Source organism: Ochotona curzoniae, unplaced genomic scaffold (genome assembly GCF_017591425.1).
Source record: "Ochotona curzoniae isolate NIBS_2020 unplaced genomic scaffold, NIBS_Ocur_1.0 contig_64, whole genome shotgun sequence".
Lineage (NCBI taxonomy): Eukaryota > Metazoa > Chordata > Mammalia > Lagomorpha > Ochotonidae > Ochotona > Ochotona curzoniae.
Genome location: NW_024466502.1, coordinates 8,479,925 through 8,495,499, shown reverse-complemented (window position 1 = coordinate 8,495,499; position 15,575 = coordinate 8,479,925). Strand labels below are relative to the sequence as shown.

The window sequence follows — 15,575 nt, the reverse complement described above, 5'->3', positions numbered from 1 at the left end:
ACAGAGCTAACAGTGTGGCAATATGTTGGGCTTTTTGCTTTGTTCATAAATAATCGCACATGTCGACCTGGTTTTGTTGTCTAGGCAATCAGGACCGTTTGGTTAATCAGCTTTCCCTTTGTCTCTTCCAGGGAAGGTTTTAGGTTTTCATCTCAGGAAGCTGCTTCTAGCTTTGGTGATGATCGACTCCTAATAGAAAAATTTATCAACAACCCTCGTCATATAGAAATTCAGGTTGGCGCATCCTAAAATGCTTTCTAATTTTTCGTTACTTTGAAATAGTACACCTTAATCCCACTGGAAACGTCGCCGTTCTTCCTTGCGGAGTAGCTGTGACTTGCTATGGTAGTAACTACAAGAAGAATTGATTAGAGCATCAGGGTGTTGCCTGTGATGAGAAATGATACAAAACCTACCTCCGCAAAGGAGCAATTCTCAGACCCTGAGCAGGTGTTCTCCGTGCAGTGCCGGAGTCCAGCTCCAGCTGAGTTCAGAACTCGCGAAAGATGTGTGGATGAGGCGCAAAGAGGAAAGAAAGATGGGCCACTACGATTTCATTACCATAATGGACAATGCATGAGAGCTGTCCACTTTATTTATGCAAAATCAGTCAAACTCTGGCTCAGACTTTTTACGTTATGGTCAAGTGGGTATTTCTAAGGATAATTCTGCCATTTGTTTTACCTAAAAACAATACAAGTTCCTACTACAATTCTTATTCTACAACTTAATCTTGTATCACAAAGAAAGGAGAACCTAAAGATCAAGGAAAGAATGAAAACCTAAATATAGGTCCCTTGATTAGCATAAGGTCAATGGGGACAACCAGGACAGTAGGAATAATAGAAGGCCCTTTTGCAAGATGTTATTATTGACATTAACCTCCAAGCTCACATTCAGTAAAAAAGCCAACTCCACAGTAGCAAACAACGCCTGGATGGATTAGAGTTCTTCCGCAGGGTGGTCGGTCCAGTGTCCATGCAAAGGGAGGCGGAGCTGCATTCAGGTGGTGATAGAGTTGTCCGCGGGGCCTTGCCATACAGTGGGGAAATTCCGTGCGGCACTGCCTGCAATGGAACAATACTCTTCACACCTTCGTGTCCCCCACATCCACTGCAGGGTCCCCAACAGTGCAGGATCCAGGACTGCAACGACACTGTGTGGGCCATGTCAGCGACCTGAATGGCATCCTCCACCGTATATCCATCAAAGACACAGCACTGAGCTTGACAGACTGTGTTTGCAGGAAAATACGTGGGCGTTTTTTTTCTTTCTTTTCTTTTTTTTTTTTTTGGTGTATTTTTGGGTTTTTCAAAATAAATTTTACTCCTTAAATTACTTTGTTAGCTTAATAAATGTAGTAACCGTTCCTTTTGTCACTTATAAACCTTTCGTAACCCTGCTCTTTTCATTTCTTCAGCAGTTGTGTGAAGTACTAAGTTGATGTGATTTGCTGGTCACGGTCTGTGAGGGAAGGGATGACTTGCCTGGGGAGGCTGGATAGCTGAGAGAAGCTGAATTTAGTGCCTAATGTTTGGATTGTAAAACAGGTGTTATTTGTGTGAACCTAGCCTACATGCTCAGAAATATGCATCTACTTCTTAATTGTGAAAATAAATCATTCCATTCCTGAAAACCGAAAATTCTAAGGGAGACTATGAACAAAGAAGCTATTTTGCAGTTTGCAGCTTTCACTGATAAGGATGTATTATTCAATTTGAATTTCAGATTAGCAGTGACTTTTTATAAGTAAAAATATGATCCATACAGTATTTAGAACATCTTTTACTAAAAAAATTATTCATTGTTTATTTTTAATTCAAATTTAGCAGGGTATCTTGTGTTTTTATTAGAAAAAGTATTCATTGTTTATTTGAAATTCAGATTTAGGTATCTTATATTTTATTTGGCAATTCCAGTTCATTTCCCTTTTTTATAAATGGAAAAATTCATATTAGGTTGTATATTAACCCTAGACATTTGACCAGTTTGCTATAATAAAAATAAACTACAGGAAAGGAAGTCTATATATAAATAACAGACTACATATTGGACTAAACGCATCCACTGTTCCCTGATCAATGACATCTTCATATTAACATCAACAACATGTTTATAATGATGCTAGTGTGGCTTGCCTGTGCACCACTGACACCTGCAATGTCAGTTCCCTTGTGATATTCAGTATCCTAAACAAAACGGTGTGACTCTGCTTTCCCATTGCCTTGGAAATGTAACTGCCAAATCTTTTGTCTTTCTAATAAAAAATGTTTTGTTGACCTTAGGGATTGTTAATGCAGAGTTGTTTTTTTTTTAAGATTTATTTATTTATTGGAAAGTCAGATATACAGAGAGGAGGAGAGACAGAGAGGAAGATCTTCTGTCCCAAGTGAGTGCAACGGCCAATGCTATGGTGATCCAAAGCCAGCAGCCAGGAACTTCTTCTGTGTATCCCACATGGGTGCAGGGTCCCAAGGCTTTGGGCCGTCCTCCACTGCTTTCCCAGGCCACAAGCAGGGAGCTGGATGGGAAGTGGAGCTGCCGGGATTAGAACCGGCGCCCATATGGGATCCTTGGTGTGCAAGACGTGGACCTTAACCACTGTACCATCACGTCAGGCCTGAGGTTTGAGTCTTAAAACTAGGAAGTGTGGTCTAAGACGAGTGTGAATGTGGACGTGGTCATGTGCTTTTTCCTAATGGGATGCTCCTTCAGGTTCTAGGTGATAAGCATGGGAATGCTCTGTGGCTCAATGAAAGAGAGTGCTCAGTTCAGAGAAGAAACCAGAAGGTGGTGGAGGAAGCGCCAAGGTCAGTGTCCCAGAAACATTGGAAGGCAGACTGCCTTTATGCACTTTCTGTGTTTTCATTCATTGAATCAATTTGCTTCAGTGTTCATCTAGACTGTTAGTGCGTGTTTTTGTCACTTGATATTTCTCAGCACGTCAGCGCATGGAAGTGGGAACAGAAGTAGGTGATCTTAAAGGAGAGGGTGGAGCACCCAGCTGGGTTGACTTCTGTAGAGAATGCGTGGCGGAGAACCTGCTGGTGTCTCTCAGGGTTGAAGTTGATTCTGAATTTATTCTGCCCTGAAGAACTTCTTGGATATGGTTCTTGGAATTGCTTCATTTATCAGTCATTTTGGGTGCTTCTTTAGACCACCTTTTCTGTGCTCGGGCCTTTATTCCTTGAGTGGCCCTGTGCTCAGTGAAAATTCTAGAACTGAAATGATCCTGGTGGGGAAGTCGTAGTCTCCGGCATAGCCTTTTGCACCTTTAAAGTTTCTTGCCTGTCTCGTCATTTCCATTTCTGTTCATTTTTCTCTTTTTATTGAAAACTTGCATAGAGTAAAAATCTTTCACAGATTGGAAAAAAAAATCCTAGGTTTTGTTTGTTTTGTTTAAAAATGTAAGCTTTTCATTAGGATATCTTATGTTAATCTAGAGAATAAAAGAGGAAAATTCAAGGAAGTAAGATTCAAAATGAAAAAAACTAGGAGTGATTGTTAATAGTGAATTGCTATGCATGCATACACTGTGAAATGTCACCATAATGAAATATATAATTCTCAGTTCCTACATTAACAGTCTAACAATGTACTTTGAAAGCAGATGCAAAGTTTGGGGTCACGATGAGGTAAAAGTCAAGATAAGGCAAAGCAAAAACAGAATTTTCCTCTTCAGTAGAGGTGAGATTGTCCACTGTGACAGGGATTTCCTTCTTTGATCACAGTACTTCTGTCAGCCAGTTGTTGTTGAAATATCATCGGTGCCTCTGTCCACTAGTTAATGCAGAACTATCGTCACAGTGGGTAAGACTCTTACTGTCTGAAACTACTGCCTACCCCTAACATCGCCCAGGAAGCGCCTTTCCAGCTGTTGGGCAGCCTTGCATCACACAGTTCTTCCCCTCCCTCTACATCCAACTCGGGGTTCTAGATCAAGATTCTAGATCCATCTAGCGCTCTATGCAGAAATACAGATATTAAGGTGACAGGGGTTTGTATATAGCTTGAACTAAAAATGTGATGTGTGAGCTAGGAGAATGATCAGGTCCTAGACCAAGAAACAAGGGAAGTCACATAGATTAAAAGACTCATTAAAATACAGAAGCCAGTCTCCTGGAGTGTCTAAACTGTATGGGAAGAAGTTAGCCAGATGAATATATTCGCTGATCAGCGAAATGTGCATACTGATTTGATATTAAATACTGACTGGTTATAAATGAGGTCATGTTAATTTTTTAAGTATTATTTTGTTGCAAAAGTATGCATATTGAAAAAGGTACGGAAGATTTTACAAATGAAAAGACTTCATTTGGGATTTAGAATTTGGGTCGACTTGAAGCTATGTATTAATTGTTACATATTGAAGAAAGTAAAATGCGTATTCATTATACTACTCCATAGTAAAAGTTTTACAAAATGTCATCCAAATCTAACTCATTTGAAAATAATTTTAATCCACCAGTAGCAAAGTAGTTAATATTTTATTGCTTAGAATCTTTTTTGTAAGGAAGTAAAATCAGAAAGACTGCAGAAGTGGTTCGAGGCAGTTCTGCTCCATAATGCCCCACTGAGTCTTAGGGGAGCTGGATGGGAGGGATAACTTTCTAAATAGCAATTTGCTTTCTGGGGACCTGTTACTTGTAGTATCTTCATCACCTGATCGGAAGATAACCTTGCTTGGCACGTGTGTCTGTCGAGAGGCCTCTCATTTAGCGTGTAGTCTGGGCTTCTGGACATGGCGCTCACGGTGCTGACCAACACGACTGTAGCTCATGCTTGAGCCACGAATGTCCTCAAACATGCCATAACACTGATTGTGGGTTCCCAGTGCATTTGAGCAAGTAGGCACATTTGCGAATACAATATCTGAGTGATGAGAATTGGTGACTTGTTGGTTTCTAAAGACTTCTCTCAATCATAGCTTGAAGCAATTCTGGATATGTATGTAAAATTTTACTAGTGAAATAGAAGTTAAGTGTTTTTCATCTTGGATTAAAGTTGCAATATAACCTGGAAAATATCAGTTCTAATATCAGTTCTATAAAACGTGGAGTTGATTGGTGAAGTATGTTACACTCCCTGCAATAAACAAATAGGGTAAAATGTATATAAAGCATCTAAGCCCCACTGTGAACTGTCAGTATGAATGATATAGATTGGAATAAAAATTTTAAAAGTTTGATATGTGCATAAAAGCGGGCTTGGTGTTTGTTTCAAACCTAGCACCTTTTTGGACCCTGAGACTCGACGTGCGATGGGAGAACAAGCGGTGGCTCTGGCCAAAGCGGTGAAGTACTCCTCTGCTGGCACCGTGGAGTTCCTGGTGGACTCACAGAAGAACTTCTACTTCCTGGAGATGAATACGAGACTCCAGGTCAGCAAAACTGGCCTGTGCTCCCCTGCAGGCCCCTCCTGTTTATTCCTCCTCACCGGTTCCTTCCTGTTTTATGATAGAAGTTGACACGTCAGCTTCAGGAATTGCTAAGTAATGGTTGAGTTTTTGGGTTTGTGTTGAGACACCTGTTAAAAATAATAGACACATGACTCATTGATTTTGAGGTCCCCGTCTAGCCCTTCTGCTTTCTTAGTGTTAACACTTCATGTTGAAAATGCCACTTTGTCTTTTTCCTTGAATGTTTTGGGGTGAGTAGGATTTGTCAGGATTCATGTGGTAAGAGAAACTACACATGCAAATAGGTATTAAATGCTTGCCAAGCTGTTGGAAGGGATGGAGGCGGGTGGGGTATCCAGAGTGTACTTGGAAAAGAGACTCCTAAAACTGTACTCTGCAGCAAATGTGCCAGAGGAACTGGCGGCTGTGCCACAGAGCGGAGCTGAGAGCAAGTGGCTGCCTTGCCCTTGCAGTTGTTGGCTTCTGGAACACATCTTAGTTCCAGGCAAGGTTTCAGGGATCCCTGAAATGCTAGCTTGTTTTCTTCCTTCTTCCAATTTTCTTCTTGTTTAATTTGTGAAGTGTATACATTGGTACATAGAACACGTATGTATAATTGAGGAAGTTAATATAAAGCAAACATTCGTGTAAATATCAATTGTGCTTCTCTCACCTCCCTGCTCGAGGGTGGGGCACGAGTCTAGAGTCCCAGCAAAGTTGGGTATGCTCAGTCTCTTCCGTCTTCAGCATGGGGAGGTGTGCATCGTATCCGCTGCTGTGGTCACAGCTTCAGCCCCTGAGGCTGTGCCATTTGGGTGAGCCCACGTTGCCTTCTTACCCCACCCAGCCACTCAGGCACTTGTTGGCAATTCCCCTTTCTCCCCATCCTAATGTTTACTTTCTGCCTGTTGGGTAATAGCCCTTCTCCAATAGGTGATACCTCATTCTGATTTTGATTTGCATTTCCCTGATGGCTTTTGATGTTCAGCATTTAAAAAAAGTTATTGGCTATTTTTTTTTTTTTTGAGAACTCTCTGTTGAGGTTCTTTACCCATTTCTAAACAGGATTGCTTGTTTTATGGTAGTTGTTGAGTATTTTGAGATGCTGCTGTATTCTTGATACTGATTTTGTGTTGCTTAGGTGGCCTACAGTTTTTTTCCACTCTGTCAGCCGTTTCTTCATTGTGCTGATGTGCTGTGCAGAAGCTTCTGAACTGGATATCATTCCAGTAGTTTAGCTTGACTTTTGTTGCCTTCACTTTGAGGGAGGAAGATGGTCTTATTCAAGATGTCTTGGAGTATTTCCCGTGTATTTTCTTCCAACAACTGCATAGTCTCAGATCTTCAGTTTGGGTTTGTGTATGTCAGAAATAAGGATGTCATTTATTCTTCTACAAATATCCATCTAGTTATCCCACCACCATTTATTGAAGACATTATCTTCTTCCCAACGTATGATCTGTTCATTTTTGTCAAAAAGCAGTTGCTTATCAATATGTCGATTAATTTTCAGGCTTTCCATTGTGTTCTTTTGTCAAGTTTTATACCATTATCATGCCGTTTTAATAACTTTCTTTGTTATAGTTTGAAGTTTTGTATTGTGATACTTCCTGCTTTTTTCACCCCTCCCCCATTAAGATCACTTTAACTCCCTGGATCTTTTGTGATTTCTTATGAATTTCAGGATTTTTCTCTAATTCTATAAGAATATCATAGGTATCTTAATGGTGATTGCACTGAAAATGTAGATTGCTTTAGGTCTGTTTTATTTTAATGAATATTATACTATATGATTGTACTTGAAAAAGTTTATGGAAAAATGAAAATCCACATCAAGCTTATCTTGATGCAAAATCATCTTACTGGTATAAAAATTCTTCATAGTAAATATAGAAAATGCATATTATGAAAAATCTATGCATACATTTCAAACAGTTTTTAATACTGAAAACTCATACATTTAATTTCATTTTCCATAAAAATAGATTATATCCTTGTCCCTGGCATGAACTGGCTTGCCTTGGTTTCTTTCCGCTGATTGACTCCTGTGTTACAGTTCAGAGAGGTGAAAGTAGGGATTATGAAGTGAAGTTTGAATACACTCCAAGGAAGGATTGAGCACGGCCTCCTGTGTGCTTAGTGGGGAGACACCTGGTGAAGGGAAGGGCCAGCCGCGGGAGCAGTTAGGGCCTTTTCCTCCTGGTCTGGGGCTCTGACCACTAATGAAGGGAGGACCTTGACCACTGACATGGCCATGATGCCCGTGACTGGCATTTGTGACTCCTCAGGGAATCATACACATTTGACCTCTCTGAGTATGTGGCTACAAACTAGACTTTTGTGGTTTGGCTGAACTCCCATTTTCTCAGGATACTGTAACCACAGTTGAACCAGGGACAGAGTGATCCTGGTTAGGTCCTGGCAAAAAGCAAGGTCCTGCGGTTAACCCCTTGGAGGGGTCTTATGAAAAGAATTTGCTCATGCCAAGCTAACTGCTTGATACCCTCATATAATGGTTGTAATTTCACCAATTCCTATTGATACTTTTCCTACTATTCTTCTATATTGTTAATGAGTCAATTTACATGATAATTTTGCAAGTGTGGAAAGAGAATTGCTAGGGAAACAATGTGTAGTTTTATGTTTTAGTTAAGTAGTAAGATTGCCTGTTGACAGAATTACTTGTTTCTTTCCTTGATTACAAGTGAGCTTTTTCTTTTAATGTTTGTAAAATATTCTTTATAAGAATGTGGCAGTGAGGGCCCGGCGGCATGGCCTAGTGGCCTAAGTTCTTGCCTTGAACGCGCCTGGATCCCATATGGGCACCGGTTCTAATCCCGGCAGCTCCACTTCCCTTCCAGCTCCCTGCTTATGGCCTGGGAAAGCAGTTGAGGACAGCCCAAAGCCTTGGGACCCTGCACCCGTGTGGCTCCTGCCTTCAGATCACCATAGCATCGGCCGTTGCACTCACTTGGGGAGTGAATCATTGGAGGGAAGATCTTCCTCTCTGTCTCTCCTCCTCTCTGTATATCTGACTTTCCAATAGATAAATAAATCTTAAAAAAAAAAAGTGTGGCAGTGAAAAAATATTATTTTTATTTTCATTTTCCTCATTATAAAAGGTTAAATTTTTCTTTATGGATTCATTCACATTTTCTGTTCTGTGAATTGTCTGTTAGCTTCTTTGCTCCTTGAATTTTCCCATTGACTTGTGTTTTTATTTATTTTTATTGTCTTTTGAAAATGAACATTATGTGACAAGGCCAAGCAGCAACATTCTGTGAATTTTTTTTTTCCCACATTTCGGCAGGAGCCCAAGACTCCTGGCCCCTGCCTGGTTTAGGGAGTAGAGACGGCAGATTCGGACCAAAGCTTCATCTTTTCCCAGAGCCATTTATTGGCAATTTTCGTGGGTAGAAGACAAAGCTCCTGTACCTTTACAGGGCAAAGCCCTCCAGATTTTGGGGTTGGGGCTGAGTTCCTCTGAGATCCTCTGGGGTTGGGGCTCAGTTCCTCCGAGTTCCTTTGGGGTTGGGAATGATTCCTCTGGGGTTGGGAATGAGTTCCTCTGAGTTCCTCTGAGTTCCTCTGGGGTTGGGGCTGAGTTCCTCTGAGATCCTCTGGGGTTGGGGCTCAGTTCCTCCGAGTTCCTCTGGGGTTGGGGCTCAGTTCCTCTGAGTTCCTCTGGGGTTGAGGCTGAGTTCCTCCGAGTTCCTGAGGAGTGGGTGCACTGGGAGTTCTGCTGCAGGGGCTCTGTGTTGCGTGGTTTGGGGATCTGTCTCCTGTGGTATGTACCCATTGCGTGTAGGGCCATCAGACTCTTTCCTGGCTGTCCTTGGAGGCCTGGCCTTTGGCTCATAGTGCTCTGTGAGATAACAGTTGCTTGTTTTCTGACCCAGACATTATTTTTTTTTCTGGCAAGTAATGAATAAAATTTAAAAAAAAGAGAGAGAGATAGAAAAACTTAGCATATGATTTCAGGTGTATTTCCTCTAGTTTTTGCCCTTTTGAGTTCAGTATTTTTCCTCTACAGAAAGGTTTTATTTATATATAGTTTACTATTATTTTTTATTTATTTGCAAAGCAGAGTGACAGAGAAAAGAAGAGAGACAGAGTGAGAGATCTTCCTTCTTTTTTTACTCTGCAGATGGCCCCAACAGCCAAGACCATGCAGGGCTGAGGTCAGGGGCCCCTGCACTGTGGCTGTCTTCCTGCCTGCTGCCAGGTGCCATAGCAGGGAGATGGTTAGGAAGAGGAGCAGCTAGGGCTTGAGCCAGCTGTGCTATCATGCTGGTCCCAGCAGGTGAATTTTTTTTTTTAAAGATTTTATTTTTATTATTTTTTATTGGGAAGGTGGATATACAGAGGAGGAGAGACAGAGAGGAAGATCTTCCGTCCGATGATTCACTCCCCAAGTGAGCGCAACGGCCGATACTATGGTGATCTGAAGGCAGGAGCCAGGAACTTCTTCTGTGTATCCCACACAGGTGCAGGGTCCCAAAGCTTTGGGCCGTCCTTGACTGCTTTCCCAGGCCATAGGCAGGGAGCTGGAAGGGAAGCGGGGCCACTGGGATTAGAACTGGCGCCCATATGGGATCCTGGGCGTGCAAGGCGAGGACCTTAACCACTGCGCCACCGCGGGGGGGGGGGGGGGGCAGCAGGTGAATTTTTTAACTCTTTTGTAATGTTAATGTTGTAACAAACATGGGCTCTCCTTACTCTAAGATAAACATTTTCCCCTATTTTCTCGTAGATCTTTTATGATAAAATCTTTATTTCATTTGGAATTTATGTTTTTTCAAAAATCTCTCTGGTGATTCTAACTTGTTAAACAGTCTTTCCTGCTGTAATTGGTAGTGCCGTGCTCTGTATGTACTGAATTTTCGTATGGATGCAGATCTGTTACTGTCTTCGTTTTTCACTTTAACCTTTCTGCTTATTTATGCACTAATAGCATCTTGCTTGACTATTATATCTGTATGTCTGGTAGATAGTCATTTCTCATTGGTATTGGATCAGCTTCTTTTATTTGTTTTAAGCTTTATTTTTACTGGAAAGGCAGATTTATAAAGAGCAGGAGAGACGAAGATCTTCCATCCTCTGTTCATTCCCCAGTTGGCTATAATAGCCAGAATTGAGTTGACCCAGAGCCAGGAGCTAAGGGCTTCTTCCAGGTCTCGCATGTAGGTGCAGGGATCCATGGACTTCAGCCTTACTCCACTGCTTTCCAAGCCCGTAAGCAGGGAGCTGGATTGAAAGTGGAGCAGTTGGGACATATACTGTCACCAGTAGGGATGCTGGGGTTTTGAAGGTGGGGGATTAGCCTATTGAGCCATGGTGCCGACCCCTCTTTTGATTTAAAAATAAAAATAATGGAATTTATGAACTGTTAAATAAATGCGTATTTTCCCACTGAAATAGTAATTTGTGTGTTCTTCAGAACAAGACAAATGATTCTGAAAAACATTATATTTTATTATTTGACTTGGTATTCTGATATGAAGCTATATAACTCTACTTTTAGAAAAATTAATGAAAATTGACATATTTAATCCTGCTGCCTACTATGGCTCTTATATTTTGGTATTTTAATTATAGCTTTATTCTAACATTTAAGTCTTTAGCTAAAACCTTCTAGGAGTTTAACCCGGTTTCTGTGTTTGCATTGGTGTTTGTACTATTTATCAGTGTCTTAACATAGTTTTATGGTGAGTTATTTCTGTATTTTGATTTACCTTAAGTTCCTTTTTTCTTTTAAAATAAGTTTATCTATGTTCATTAGATGTATTTGTGGGGCAGAAAGAGAGCGCTAGTAGGTGGGCTTCCATCCATTTTTGTTTGCTTCTGCAAAGCCTACATTGCCCACATTGGCTGATGCTGCTTGGGGTCTGGAGCTGGGCCACTGCTGGGTGGTCCAGGTCTTGCCCAGGGGCAGCAGGAGCCCGGGTCCCTGGGCCGACACCTGCTGCCTGGCCTGGTCTGTCTCAGCACGAAGCCGCCGTCAGCAGTTGGAGCTGGAAGTCACACTGAGGCTGTCCAGCCTGGGACGCAGCCACCTGACCTGCCGCTGCTGACTTTATTGTTGAGAGGTTATTTGAACTCTTAGATGAGTAATAAGTTTGAAAGTTGTGTAGAAATTTATAGAGTTTAAAACAGAGCTGAAATAACATATTACAGGGATTTTTGATCTAATATTAATCTTTGACTTGAAAAAAAAATGTACCAAAGAAAGGAGAGGTAATACCACTTGGAAAAGTGCTGCCACCTTAGCGTGCCCCATGTGGTGGTGGACCAAGCGCAAACTGCGGCTTTGGGCAGAGGATTGCTGAGATGGGAGAACTTGTTTCTCTACAAGTTTAGCTATAGAATTCCAGATTGGAAATAATTTTCCTCATTATTTTGAAAGCCTTTGTATTACTTGCTTTTACTTTCACCAATGATGTTGAGGCAAATTCCAATTCTTTTAAAGATTTTATTTATTTATTTATTTGAAAAGAGTTAGTAGAGAGGAAAGACTCGAATGACTGTAATGGCCAGGACTGGGCCAGGTGGAAGGCAGGAGTCAGGAGCTCCGTCCAGCTTTTCCACCGGAGTACAGTAGTAGTACGATTACTTGAACCATCTTCCAGTGTATTCCTACGCACATTAGCAGGGAGCTAGATCTGAGTGGAGCAACTGGGTCTTGAGCTGGTACCCATGGATATGCTGGCATCTCAGGCAGCAGCCTAATACACTATGCAGCGCTTAAATTGATTCTTAATCCTTCTTCTCTAGTGGTGCCTATACATCATTTTAAGAAAAAGAGTCTGGCATACATTTTTTAAAAAAGATTTATTTGCTTTTCTTGAAAAAGAGACCAGGGGCGGGGCGGGGAGACAATAACAGAGGAGAGAGATCCTCTATCCACTGGTTCACTGTCCAGGTGGTCACGATGGCCAGAGCTGGGCCACTTGGACGCTGGGAGCCGGGGGCATTTTCGGGGTTTCCCCGGTGTGTGCGGGGGCCCATGGCCTTGAGCCATCCCCCACTGCTTTCCCAGCCGTCAGCACAGAGCCGGATTGGAAGTGAGGCTGCCAAGACTTGAACTGATGTCCATAAGGAATGCCAGTGCTGCAGACACAAGGTTGGCATGCTGCACTACCATGCCAACCCCTGGCATGCTCTTTGAGAGTAAAAATGTAATACATCTTTCAATACTTGGTTTTATCATCTTTATACTTTAAAGTGATTCATTTTTCTTTTATTTGTTTCCTTCTCTTTGTTGCTTGAAAAGCTGCTGTTTATTCCCTTTGTGTCCTATTGATACATGGGAAATGTGATTATCATTAAAATGTTCGTTTTTCTTCGTAGGTAGGCAGGCTGACTTATTTTTTTCTCTATTGTTTTTAGTTCCTGCAACTTGTTTTTTTTTTTCAAGTATTTAATTTTTTTTTATTGGAAAGGCGGATATACAGAGAGGAGAGACAGAGAGGAAGATCTTCCATCCGGTGATTCACTCCCCAAGTGAGCGCAACAGGCCGATACTATGCCGATCCGAAGCCAGGAGCCTCTTCCGGGTCTCCCACGCGGGTGCAGGTTCCCAAAGCTTTGGGCCGTCCTCCACTGCTTTCCCGGGCCACAGGCAGGGAGCTGGAAGGGAAGTGGGGCCACTGGGATTAGAACCGGCGCCCATATGGGATCCTGGGCGTGCAAGGCGAGGACCTTAACCACTGTTACCACGCCGGGCCCAGTTCCTGCAACCTGTAACCTTCCAGACTTGCTAAGATAATTCAGTCTTCTAAACTGCTTTACTTCCTTTCTGGTTGATCTCTTCTGTTTCCACCCTAAATGCTGTGTCGTCTTCCTTTTCTCTCTCCCCTTTTAAAATTAAGAGCTAGGTGTGCACACATTGCCTTCCTCTTCCCAGCCTCTGGTTCACTCTGCAGTGCCCACGGCGGCCAGGGCCAGGCCGGGAGCTGGAGCCCAGTGCGGTCGGCCCCTGCCTGCAGCAGAACCTGCGGCGTCCTCGGGCTTGCGCAGCGGGAGCCTGAGTTCGGGCTCAGAGCGGGGAGTTGACACTAGGTACTCTGACCCAGCACGTGGGCCTCCCACCCCGCTAGGCCACAACCCAACCCTTCCCTTTGCCGAGATTTCTGCTGTTGTTCCTTTATTTGTTTTAAATGTTTGTTTTTCCCATGAAGTTTCTTCTGAAACACGTTCTGTGAAATGCCACATCCTTGGGTAGTCTTCCTTTACAGTATTCTTGGATTTCAGTTCTCTTTCTGTAGTTTTTGAATTCCTCTGTTTTCTAAGTTAGAGTTTGCAATGCGGTGTCATTCTGGTTGCTTTCCCGTTGTAGGTGATGTTGTCTCGCCATCTGAAAGCTGGCCCAGTTTCCTTTCCAGCCCTGGAGTTCAGGGATAAGCCTGGGGGTGTTTTCATATCCATCAACGCTACCTTTGTTTCATTTCCTGTTACAGTGTAGTACAGATTTCATTAGCAGAAAGTTCCTTCGGCTGTTTAACCCTTTGAACTCCTGTTTGCATTAGGTGTATTGGGTGAGCCTTCTCCTGTGTATGTGTGTGTAATTACTTGTGTCCAAACGCTATGTTAGTTTTTGATTTGAGGTGTTCGGAAAAGCAGTCTGCATGGAGTCTACAAGGCTGCACGAAGACTCCTAATTAGTTGAAGGGGAGAAATATGATTATTCCATGGAAGATTAAAGAATATTCCCAGATTTCACAGATTTAAAAAAATTAGTTTGGGTGTTGACTGAAGGGATAATTATGCTGGTCAATTGATAATGATAATAATAAAAGCTACCAAAATGAATTTGTCACCGATTTGTAAAATCCCATTCTTGGTAGATGGGCAATTTGGATGTGGACATATGCTGACTTTTTTGAAATTTATTATTTTTAAAGATTTATTTATTTTTGTTGGAAAGTCAAATTTTACAGAGTGAAGGAGAGATAGAGAGAAATATCTTCCATCTGCTGGTTCACTCCCCAAGTAGCTGTAATGACCAGAGCTGGGCCAATCCTAAGCCAGGAGCCAAGAGCTCTTCTGGGTCTCCCATGCGGGTGCAGGATCCCAAGGCTTTGGGCCGTCCTCAACTGCTTTCCTAGGCCACAAGCAGGGAGCTGCATGGGAAGTGGGGGCGCCGGGACACAAATTGGTGCCCATATGGGATCCTGGCACATGTAATGCAAGGACTTTAGCCACTAGGCTACTGCACTGGGCCCCTTACTTGAAATTTAAAAACTTGTTTGAAATGTATTTGAGAAAAGAAGAGTGAATGACAGACTGAGATCTCCCTTGGGCTCATTCACTCCCTGCATCCATGCCATAGCTGGTGGAGTCGGGGGAGGAGCCATAGCCAGGGCTTGGGTCCTCAGCCCTTCTCTCCCTGGTGGGTGGAAGGAAGCCAGTTACTCAAGCTGTGCCTGCTGCCTGCCTTGTTGGCATGACCTGGAGCTGAATCAGGAGCCACAGTCTGAGCTGAGGCTGGAACATGGGTAACCCTGATGGTGGGCGTTGGTCCCCAGCCCCTGGTCCCCTGCCTTACGAGCCAGACCAAGTACCTGCCCCCAGTTGATCTCTTTGTACAACAGGTCAGATTCTCGGGCTGCCGACTGTCAGCCGTAACTACGCTGTTCTAGGATATTTGAAGTCAGGATGGGAAAATGAAGGCGAAGAACGTCAGATGTGTGTCTTACTTCCTGCGTCTCGTTAGAAAGTCGTAGAAGGAAGGTTTTGGCATACAGCTACCCATAGGTCAGCCTGTGGAGCACTTACATGTATGGCTTTGTTCAGAGCGTCTTCAATTACGATGCTGCCTTAGATTCTGGGCTCCATTATCTACATTTATGTTGAATCTTCCCTTGGTTTGTTTTAGACTGTGGTAAGAAAATGTCACAGACTGGGCAGCTATAACAAATTTCATCCTCACTGGTCTGGGAGGTCCTCCGGAGGACTTCCTCCCTCGAGGCGCTCCTCCCCTCCCTGGCACTCCTCCCCTCCCTGGCACTCCTCTCCTCCCTGGCGCTCCTCCCCTCCCTGGCACTCCTCCCCTCCCTGGTGCTCCTCCCCTCCCTGGCACTCCTTCCCTCCCTGGCGCTCCTCCCCTCCCTGGCACTCCTCCCCTCCCTGGCGCTCCTCCCCTCCCTGGCACTCCTCCCCTTCCTGGCACTCCTCC

The 15,575-nt window shown here is 43.2% G+C and overlaps 1 protein-coding gene across 8 annotated transcripts in view; it reads left to right on the top strand.

Annotated features, from left to right (window-relative positions):
- The window catches only part of PCCA (propionyl-CoA carboxylase subunit alpha), a 324,721-nt gene that overhangs the window by 131,144 nt on the left and 178,002 nt on the right, over positions 1–15,575 (top strand). For all 8 annotated transcript variants that reach the window (XM_040991176.1, XM_040991175.1, XM_040991172.1 and 5 more), the window contains 3 exons: positions 132–234; positions 2,716–2,810; positions 5,230–5,380. In XM_040991176.1, coding sequence (XP_040847110.1) covers positions 132–234; positions 2,716–2,810; positions 5,230–5,380 — 349 coding nt within the window. The remainder of the gene's footprint in view (positions 1–131; positions 235–2,715; positions 2,811–5,229; positions 5,381–15,575) is intronic.